This window comes from Cucumis sativus, chromosome 3, assembly GCF_000004075.3.
Source record: "Cucumis sativus cultivar 9930 chromosome 3, Cucumber_9930_V3, whole genome shotgun sequence".
Taxonomy (NCBI): domain Eukaryota; kingdom Viridiplantae; phylum Streptophyta; class Magnoliopsida; order Cucurbitales; family Cucurbitaceae; genus Cucumis; species Cucumis sativus.
In genome coordinates this window covers 27,186,804-27,198,060 of record NC_026657.2, presented here as the reverse complement: position 1 = coordinate 27,198,060, position 11,257 = coordinate 27,186,804, and the positions used below count along the sequence as shown (strand labels likewise).

Sequence of the window (11,257 nt, the reverse complement as noted above, 5' to 3'; positions counted from 1 at the left end):
AACTGAAACTCAAATATACTTGCAACTACAACATCCTAAAGACCGAAGATAAAAAAACTATAAGTTTTAATTTGTATTAGAAAGATCAAAAGAGTAAATATTAGAGACTGTATCCAATATACGAAGTTCAATTCTACGAATTACGTTTCTCCTGAAATCTCGTGTGAACAATTAGTCTAAACTCTAAAAATGTATTTATTAAAAAATTTTAAATTGATCGATGGTGATCGTTGTTGAAGTGGGTTGCCAGAAATTGATTGATATAGTTACGAGAGAAATTGATTGATATAGTTACTAGAGATAGTAGCTGGAGATTGGCCAACGAGGATAGCATGGGATTATTAGAGATGACATTCACTCAAAGAGTTGAAGAATACTAATAACATGTGATTATTTTAAATCATAATCTCCAACTAAAATAAAATAAAGGCTTAGGTCGAACAAGAGTGAATTATTATTACCCACTGTAAACCCAAACGTGGAAGGGATATTTTATAAATAATTTATTTATTTTGTCACTTCACCGTCATCGTTGCGATTTTTCCGCCAGTCGGGGAAAGTTTTTCCGTCCAATTCTCTTTCGTTTCTCTCTCCTTTTGCCCTTTCTCTTTCTTCGTCTCTCCGCCCAACCACCGTTTTCCGATCGGGAATTTTCACCTTCACCTTCTCCGCCCAATTTCTTCAACTCCCAATGGACCATTTCTAGCCTGTTTCTTCTGCGGCGGAGGCTGATTCGGCAGCCATGTCTCGCCAAGTTCCGACCACTGCGTTCCACAAGTCCAAGACGCTTGATAACAAATATGTATGTTGGGAGTGAATGACTGCTTTCTGAATTCACAGGGTTTTGCCTGCAATGGGGTTCTTCTTGCTTGTGCAATTTTGAATTTTGTTTGGTTGTTTGGAATTTGTGTACGCGGAATGTTTTCTGGAAGTTAGATGGATGGAGAGTTCGTAATGTAGGTTGGGATAGAATAGAATTGAATTGTTTGTTGGTTTGTTTATTTGTATGCTGGCATCTGGTGGCTACTGGAGATGATCATCTTGAAAAAGAAGCACTTGGAAGCAAGAAAGATTCTGAAATTTATTATCTGTTTCAGGGTTCAATCGGCGATAGTGTTTCTATGATATACTTTGTTCACTTTGTTTTTTTTTTTTTTTGTCTTAACACCTTGGAGAGTCATGCTTCTTTGGTTCATATTGAATATTCGACCATGGTTTTCTTTTTTCTTTTATTTATCAGAATATTTAATCAAGAGTTGAAGTTATTTTGTTCACGCGGAGAATATCTGAAATTCATTACATCGTCAGTGGCTAGAAGTTAATGTGAATTATTGGTGCAGATGCTGGGAGATGAGATCGGAAAAGGAGCGTATGGGCGAGTCTACAAGGGTCTGGATTTGGAGAATGGGGACTTTGTTGCTATTAAACAAGTTTCCTTGGAGAATATTGCTCAAGAGGACCTCAACATTATCATGGTTCGATCATGTTTCTTTGATCAAGGCTTATTATCCGACTGAATAAAAAAAAATCTTTTGTTCATAAACGTAGGAACTTGAGTGACTGAAAATTTAGTTTTTCCTCTGTTCTAATGTCATTGAGGATTCATCTGCTTCATTGAAGATTGTGATCCATTGAGTTGGTTTCAGACTTTCTTTGACTTAGAACTATTTTTTGTGAACTTTTTTCTCATGTGATAAATGGTTCTACAACTTCCACTTGAAGCAGTGGATGCACAAACATGAATGGACTTAGAAACATTTCATTTTTCATAACACTTAGGATATGCTCCTCTTGTCTGGGCTTTTCCTTTTTTGGTTTCGCTCTTATGTTTTCTTTCACTCATTTTCTTCAACTAAAAAATAAATCCCTTTGTATATGGATACGACGGTGATACATTTATTAAAACTTTTAACATATTTGTAAATTTTTATATATTTGATGACTTTCATGTGAGGTACTTTTAAGTATGTAATGTTTATATATAAAAGAACCAGAAGTTCTAGAGGTTGTTAATTCCTTAAGAAGTAATGAAACCAATGGTCCTTTGGAGCCTAGGTGCAAGGCGCACAAAAAGGTGTGGGTTTTTTTTTTTGTACATACATGTATATAGAACGTATGTATATGTACATACATATGTGTGTATGTATACGTGTGTATATGTATATATATGTATATATGTTATATATACATACGTTGTATATACACGTATGTACATATACATATGTTCTATATACACGTATGTACATAGTGCGCCTCATGAAAAAAAAAACCGCGCCTTTTTGTGCGCCTTGAGCCTTTAAAAACACTGGACTTAAGCATGTCTTGCCACTCACTGAGGTGAAAAAAAGGCTTGTATAATTGTGTGGCTACCTCTCCCTTCAAAATCCTTAATTGATTCTTGAATTTTTGATCCATTGGTTTAATTACTAGAGTGTAGGAAATTCTAGCCAAGATTTTGGCAGAGAGGATAAAGAAAATACTTCCTAAGACAACTGTAGGCTAAAGGGAGCTTATATTGCTAGAAGACAAGTACTGGATCAGGCTTTTGTTGCCAACGAAGCTATCGAGGACTACAGAAACCATAAGCAAGAGGGATCAGAGTTATTTTTAAGATTGACTTTGACAGAGTTCATGATCTTTTGGACTGGGACATTGATGATGGAGTCATGGATAGTGTTTTAAAAAGCCCTCTTGGATGCTCGCCTAGGCTTAAGGTGCATGTCTAACATCTCGATTTGGAAGGCGAGGCTCACAAAAGAAGGCTCGCTTGAGGTGCGTGCCTTTTGTGAAGCACCAAGGCTTAAAGCCCTAGTCTTGGGGGCTTTTTCATATTTTTAAAAAATAGTAATAACTAAGGTTTTTTTTCTTTATTAACTAAAAGAATCAAGTTTACTAAGCCTAAATGCAAAATTTCTTGTGTTTGGGTTCTTTTTTCCATATTTCCACTCAACTACGCTCTCTTTTTAATGTAGTATGCCTAAAAAAGTAAAAAGAAATAAAAAGTCCCCCCTTTTTTTGGGTTTTGCATCTAGGCTCTAGAGAGCCATTGCAACACTGGTCATGGAGAAGATGGGCTTTGGTTACTGATGAAGGTTGTGTATCTTGAATTGCATTAGGATTGTCAGGTATTCTATCTTCATTACTGAGAAGTTCCAAGGTAGGATTTAGGTCGTTAGAGGCCTAACACCAAGGTCATCATCTCTCTCCCTTTTGTTCCTTTTCGTAGTGGTCATTTTGAGTAGGCTTGTTTCGAGAGGGGTGAAGAAGAGTCTTGTAGAGTGTTTTCAAGTCGCGAAAAGGGTTGCTTGTTGTGGTTAAAGTATCTTTGTGCTAGTTTCATGTTTTCTTTGGGCTGCGCAATTTGGAGGGAAAGTTACGATAGGATTTGCCCCCTCTGTTAACTACTCTTTCTCTGAGGGATGCCTCATCTTCACGAGATTTTTTAGTACGATCATTTCCTTTTTTTTGCCTATATATTAGTGCTTTTGATTTTTTCTGATATTTTGTCATTTTGAAAAAGTATAGTCATCTCATAATTGGTGTTGAATCCTTTGATTTATGGATTTTTTTTATTCTATACATTCAATGCACCAGGGTGTTCTGTTGTTCTGGTAATAAGTATATATATATATTTTTTCATTTCTAGAAGAATTAAATCTGTCGAGTCTATACCTTTTGGAAGTTATTGTGAAACTCTTTATTCTGTAGTATTTTAACTGTTTCATAGTTTTTAGCTTGAGTATCGTATCTTAAAATTCTATGTAAATTTGGTACCTGGTGTCACTTTATTTTTTGTATATTTTCCCCTATCATATTCAAGTGCTCTTACTGGATATTTTTCCTTCTCTGCTTTTCAATTGTGGCTGGGATGTAATGATGATTTTCAGCAAGAGATTGACTTACTGAAGGTATCTTTCTCTCCATCAGTTTTCCATTTACATTTCTTGCATTCCTTTTGCTTAAATGAATTAATTCTTTCCGCATTCATTTCTTTTCCTTTTCCACCTACCCCTTTTGTTGCTTTAAGGCAATCACATTTGTTCTGAAGTTGGACTGTTCGATGGGTTTACTTGACTTCATGGCACCAAAGTTATTGTTTCCATTTGGATTCTGTTTCCTTTTCTATCTGAGACTTTTCACTTTTGTAGAACTTGAACCACAAAAACATTGTGAAGTATCTTGGATCTTTGAAAACAAAGACTCACCTTCACATAATACTCGAGTGAGTAAGCTTGAACTTTTCTTTTTTTAAAAATCTAGGTCAGGGCAATTGCATTTTTTGATTTTCACACCTCTCTTTTTTCCTTTTTCGTCCTCTTTTGAGGGGTTTTACAGGTATGTGGAGAATGGATCACTTGCCAACATCATCAAGCCAAATAAATTTGGACCTTTTCCAGAATCGTTGGTTGCTGTTTATATTTCTCAGGTTTGGAAGTTTCCCATCGCCATTCCTTTTTTTCTTTCTATTTCAGGGGCATGGATTATATAATTGTTATACTGTCATAAAACAGGTTTTGGAAGGCTTGGTTTATCTACATGAGCAGGGTGTAATTCATCGGGACATTAAGGGTGCGAACATACTGACAACCAAGGAGGCAAGTTTAAATTTTACACTTCAGTCATTTATTTTAAAGGTCGTGTTATCTAGCTTCTATGCTTTATTTTGGTATAAAAAAAGCCTTCTGATTGCCTTGGTGTCTACACAAGCTTTAGATTGGAAAATTGTTTCTTAAATGGGTGGCTTTTGCAGAGACTTTGATCCATGAAAGATCTATAAAGATAAACCACAGTTTTTGCTATCAGTAGAGCTAAGTTGGATATATACCTTTGGACACGTTGGATCTGCTAGTAAGGTTGGTAGTGTAATCAATGTTCCACTTGGTTGAAATGGTTGTGATGTAATCTAAGTAACCTCAAGGAGAAATCCTCCAAGAATCAAGGTTATGAATTTTTTATTAGAATGAATAATGTGTTTCATACAAAAGGAGAAGACTCCTATTTATAGAGTTCTATTACAATTGGGGGTAAAAAGGGAATTAACCTAGAATATTACCTAATTACCCAATTATAACCCTTAGTCTTCTTACATCATTCTTCTACCCTCCAAAGAGAAAACTCGTCCTGAGTTTTAAAAAGAAGAAATTTATTAAGCAAAAAAAAAACTTGTTCAACGGAGTATGACCAAACCAACCTCCTACATTTTGAACAAAAATATTATGATCGAAGGGATAACATCGAGACAAAAAATCAAACATGGCCACTAAAAGATGAACCTCTCCATCGGCCGTAAATTCGAAGAAGATATTTCTTCAATCTCACTCAAAACCGTATTCAAATAATCAATTTCAAAAAAATTTATCTTTCGAAGAAAATCCTTCAAGAATCACATTTTCTTTATCATTCACTTCAAGTTCTTCGACGGTTTGAAACTTCAATCCCAATTCCCACCGCAACCAATGTGTCGTTGTTCTGCTCAGTGTTTGATACTTCTTTTTCATCTTCTTCACTAGTGACCATTTCCAAATCAACATTTTCAATATCTTCATGATTTTCTATTTGAAAATTTTCCAACCATGATTTCTTTGTTTTTTCTTTCATATATGAAACAAATTTGTTCTTGGACTCTTGCAAATAAATTGATGGTTGATCTACATGTTGAGTCATTCTCCCCAATGAGCATTGATTTCTTGGGAATTGGGTTTGATTGGATCATTGGGCCATTTTTTTATATTGTTGCCTTCTTATTCTATCCCAAACTGTCTTAGAAATATCATTGGAGTCACTAGAATCACTATAATTAATTTTTCAATTTGGATGATGATAGGTCCTTTGAAAAAATTTAGCATGGTCAAAATTTGAATGTTGAAATTCTTCTTCCGAATCACTTGAATCAAAATTCCAACATTGTTTATAGAAGTAAAATTGATTTTCTTGTCTATACCAACTGCTGGTTTTTTCTTAGACATCTTCTTTGATTGATAGTAGTCCGTTCTTGTAAAATCTTGAAATTTTGGGGGAACTTCTTGATACTTTTGATTAGGTCTCCTATGTTCTTGAACTTCAAACCTACTGTCTTGATGAATTTGGTAGTATTCTTGAATTCTTGGATGGGGCTCTTGGTAATCTTGGATTGGTTTCCTCCTTTCTTGCACTTCAAACTTCTTTTCTTGATGATTTCGTCCAGCTCTATGTATTCCAGCCTCTCAAATGCCTCGTTGCCCCCAATCTCAAATGAAATCTTGACATTTTTCGCGGCATAATTGGCTGGAAATTCGGCCGGCGATGTGCCGAATTTCTTGGTGGTTTCTGTTGCTCGATTTCTTGCTGTTGGGGAAGGGCAGGCAACGCAACTTCAAGCCGGCGAGCAAGTCATTCCACGGTGGTTTGAAGATTTCCCATTTAATCGTTGAGACCTACCACACTTTCTCAATGACCATCAAATGGGCAGCCAAGGTGCGTGGGGATGGGATCTCCTCTTCATCAAGCACAACATCCTTTCCCTTGTCGGAGGTGTTCTTGCTGGTCACAGCTCTCTTCATCAGTGAAGCTCTGATACCAATTTGATGTAATCTAAGTAACCTCAAGGAGAAATCCTCCAAGAACCAAGATTATGAATTTTTTATTAAAATGAATAACGTGTTTCATACTAGAGGAGAAGACTCCTATTTATAGAGTTATATTACAATTAGGGTAAAAGGAGAATTAACCTAGAATATTACCTAATTACCTAATTACCTAATTACCTAATTACCTAATTACCCAATTAACCCTTAGTCTTCTTATATCAGGTTGAGTGTCAAAAAGGATTTTTTCAAGGAGTTGGGAGGTATTTTTGGGCTTTGGTGTTTGGCTAGCAATGCGGTAAGATTTCTAGTAGAAAAGTCAGTTGGAGGGAGTGTCACCAAAATGATGAAGAGCTTTGTGGTTTTTGTAGAAGATTGTGATCTAATTCCTCCTTGGTGAACGGTAAGTTTACTTGGTCTAGCAATAGAGAAAGGGCAACACGTACTCGATTGGATAGATTTCTTTTCTCTAAGGATTGGTCTAAAGGCCTCGTCAACTCCTAAAACAAGCTATTGGGCATGGCTTTACTTCTAATCATTGGCCAGTTAATCTTAGCTCTAGCATGATTCCATGGGGGTGAATCTCATTTAGATTTGAGAATATGTGGTTGGGTCATCCTTCTTTGAGGACTTCTCAACCCTTGTCATAAAGTGCAAGGATTAATGGGAAATGGGGGAGTGTTTGCTTTTTACGTGGCAGGATTTGTTCTATAGCTTGTACATCTGTGTCTTTTGAGTTCTACGGACCTTGCAAGGTGTTTTGAAGTCATGAAAATTTTCTAACCAAATGGCTTTGGTCAAGTGGTCGTTGTGTCTCTCTTTATACCAAAAGTAATGGGTTTGAACCCAAACTTCATCACTAATTGAGAAAAACTTCCCAAGGAGTGAATTTTTTCTCTTTTTGGAGATATAAAGAGGGGAAGGCAGAAACAGTGGAGCAAGTTAGGTTTCTTGGCAGTTTGGAGGCAGAAGGAAATCTTTAAAGGGATTTGATGGAGGTGGGGTCTCTTTGAAGTAGGAATTTGAACCCTTGTTTGGGGAGATGACGTTGGCTTGAATCGATTTCTGCTATGGAGAGAGAGGAACTGGAAGCCCCGTCCACTCTTGAGGAAGTTGGAAAGGTTGTTTGGGTGTGATAGGAAGAAGTCCCTTCGGTTTGATGGTTTCTCCATGACTTTTTTCCAAAAGAAAGAAATAAACTGGGATTGTACAATCGACATCAGAAAGAATTATAATTGATGCAAAGATGAATGAAACTTATGTGTGCCTTATTCCTATGAAAGAGAAAACCAATAAGGTAAAAGATTTTAGGCCGATTAGCCTAGTCGCATGCTTTTGTAAGATTATTGCTAAAGTGGGTGCCAAGTTTATGTGCTATTTTGTGGGGCTTTGGGGTGCGTGAAACAACAAAATCTAGAGTTCTACGATATTTGGTCAAGATTCTCTATTTCCCACTAGGATTTGTTTCTTGTTTTTTCCTTTCTAATTAATCGTGTGGTCTTATTGTTCTCGAATGTAAGATTATTGCTAAGCTATTAACTAACGGCTAAGAAAATTTCTTTCAAGTGCTATTTCTCGAGCCTTTATTGTATGTATGCAATTATAGACCAGATCGAGTATTAATTGAAAGCAAAGCCATTGAGGACGACAAAGAGAGGAAGCAAGAGGGGATGATCTTTAAGATTGACTTTTAGAAAGCTTATGGCTATGTCTATTGAAACTTTGGGATAAGGTTTTGGAAAAGAAAGACTTTGGATTCAAATGGTGACGTTGAACGGGGAACTATATTAATTTTTTTAACATTTTCGTTTTTTGTTAACGAGAAGATTAGAGGTAAAGATATTTTCTACGAGGAGGCTTAGACAAGGGGATCCTTTATCCTCTTTTTCTCTTTCTCTAGTGGTTGTTAGGGTTGACCGGAGTGAGGAAGGGGACATTAAGGGCTCTAAGGGTGGATAAAGAGGTAGTTCATCTCTTTCTTCTTAAATTTGTATGATTTTTTTTTGTTAGGGTCAAGAGACATCCTTTGTTAATCAATCGATTTTCTTTAGGTTTAGGGTGTTCTTGTTAAAGTTAAGTTTGTGGGCCTCTATGGTGGATTGTGAGGTGTGGTAGTTCCTTTCCACTCATCGTGGGTTGCCTTTGGAGAGTGGATTGTGAGGTGTGGTGATTCCTTTCCACTAATCTTGGGTTGCCTTTGGATAGTCAGACTTATGGGATCCCTAAAGGAAAGTAAACATGCTAGCGGAATTGACAAGTTCTAAAACACTCTGATTGCACGTAATTTTATGTGTTAAAAACACTCTTTATAAGGGAAAAAACAAAGCGTTATAAAACGCACCTTTGAAGCTTGTAATCCCCACAAACTTGATGTCAATATTGATCACGAATGAGTTGCGGACTACCATGAGAGTCTTCGCAACTATCCTCCGGCCTTAGAATAAAGTTGTGGCTCCTTGAGTGATCAATTTTGAGAGAATTCAAATATTTGAGAGCTTAATCTAATTAAGCTTCATGATTTTATTTTAATTTGACAAGCAAATAATATATAGTGGATTTGGTGGCAAAATTTGTGTTAAACACCATAACAAGCAAGTTGGTTACTCACTTAATTCCATCTAATGTGGGATAATTGTACTAAAGATGGTATTCTCCGCTAACCTATGTCAAAGTCAAACTTTGACCTCCAATGGTCAAATGTCAACTTTTTGACTTTTATCAAAACTTTCATAAAATTTCAAATTTTCCTTTGAAGTAATTAATTCAAATAATTAATTTTAAATTTGAATAATTAATTAACCAATTTAATTAATTATTATTTTAATATCCAATATTAGATTTCCACTAAACCTGCTCAATCTTATTGACCTAATTTGAATTCCTATTCGAATTTTCGGTATTTAAATCTTATTTGAATATCATTTCTTTCTCATTACTAAGCCGTTAATTATATCAATATATATTTAATGTCTTATTCTTTAATTAAATATGAACTTTTTGAACTATTCTATCCCATTGTCCTAAGGTTAAATATGTTACGAGCTAGTAGGGGACTTAATGGATCTATAGACCATGAACTTCAATGATCCTATATTAACCGGCTAAACTCTTTTAACCTAGCTAACCAACATTTGTTAATTAATGTGGCTGTCCACTATAGCCCATAGCTACACCATTCTCACTATAGATATTTTTGTGTCCACTTAATATGACCATCATCACTAAGTTAATTATTTACAAATTGTTCGTAGTTATTGTTGGGTCAAAATACTGTTTTACCCCCAAAATTACATCTTATTCTTTAAGTCACAGTTGATCCTCTAATGAGCAATTGATTTATGGTCTAATCATTAAATCGAATCCCTTTTGGGCCAATGAGAGGGTGGGACCTCTTGTTCAAGACCTGGAGTCAACACTTAAGGGAACAACCTCTCTACTATATCTAGAAATGGGTAGGAGTGAATTATGTCTTGCACCCTATGTCTCCAGCTATCAACGCGGTCTTACCCCTGAAATGGAAGGCTTATTGAGCAAGCATTGTTGAGCTGTTCTTACCTATGCAGATCTAAAGAAAATCCCGAATAAACAGAAGTTCATAGTTAGGTTAGAATTAAGATTCAAGTTACCTAGGTCACCATATTTGAAATAGTTAGTTAACAATTTTAAACAGTAAATGATGTTATAAAGTAAAAATAACTTATTTCATGGCTCAATTTAAACAATCTCATTGCATAGGACGCTCCCACTCGCATGTGTCTACATAAACAATTCAGGATCACGTTTGTTTCAAATACAAAATGGACTGCATCCATAGCATTCTAGAATAAGACGTCCAACCTTATTCTTATACTATAGACCATTTCGACTATAAACTCGAACTCGATCCACTTTTGTGTCACTACGTAAAGTTCAAGTGTTCATACTATGATCTAGGAACCTTAGTTTATTGGATTCAAAATTATAAAGTGCAAATCATGCATTCAATAACACTTTATTGAATAATACATCAATAACACCTTATTCTTATACTATAGACCATTTCGACTATAAACTCGAACTCGATCCACTGTTGTGTCACTACATAAAGTTTAATTGTTCATACTATGATCTAGGAACCTTAGTTTATTGGATTCAAAATTATAAAGTGCAAATCATGCATTCAATAACACTTTATTGAATAATACATCAATAACAACTTTATTGAATAACGGAAAATGTTTAACACTTACAAACTACGAGTTTTAGGACATAAAAATCCAACTATCCTTGATGAAATAGGTTAAAAAATAGCTGTCTACTTTTTGGAAATGTCATTCTCTAAATAGGGGAGACTTACCCTTATTGAGTTAGTCTCGAGTGGGATTCCAAGTTTCTTCATATCTCTCTTTAGAATTTTGGTTGGAGTGCACAAGAAAATAAAGTATATAGTGAGGAATATCTCATGGAAAGGGACAAATGATGGTAAAGGATCTCACTTGGTTAAGTTAGAGTTTGGTGTTGAAGCTTGTGGAATTCATAGGTATAGGAATCCGAGAGTCTAAGACTGCATAACAAGGCACTCTTGGTAAAATGGTTGTGGCGCGTTTTCATGGAGCCTAACACATTCTGGTTTTAATTGATGGTGTGGTGGGTATGTTATTATCCTTGTAAGTGGGGTGTGCTAGGCCACCGATATTATTTAAATATAGCAGGAA

At 35.6% G+C, this 11,257-nt stretch overlaps 1 protein-coding gene across 2 annotated transcripts in view; it reads left to right on the top strand.

Moving 5' to 3' along the window:
• Positions 1-515: 515 nt before the first annotated feature.
• LOC101206469 (MAP3K epsilon protein kinase 1) overlaps positions 516-11,257 on the top strand; it is a 37,849-nt gene continuing 27,107 nt past the window's right edge. The window contains exons 1-6 of one of the 2 annotated variants that reach the window (XM_031881681.1): positions 516-802; positions 1,341-1,475; positions 3,888-3,908; positions 4,149-4,222; positions 4,336-4,426; positions 4,512-4,595. In XM_031881681.1, coding sequence (XP_031737541.1) covers positions 743-802; positions 1,341-1,475; positions 3,888-3,908; positions 4,149-4,222; positions 4,336-4,426; positions 4,512-4,595 — 465 coding nt within the window. In that variant the 5' untranslated portion in view covers positions 516-742. The remainder of the gene's footprint in view (positions 803-1,340; positions 1,476-3,887; positions 3,909-4,148; positions 4,223-4,335; positions 4,427-4,511; positions 4,596-11,257) is intronic. The other variant, XM_031881680.1, reaches the window with a different exon arrangement.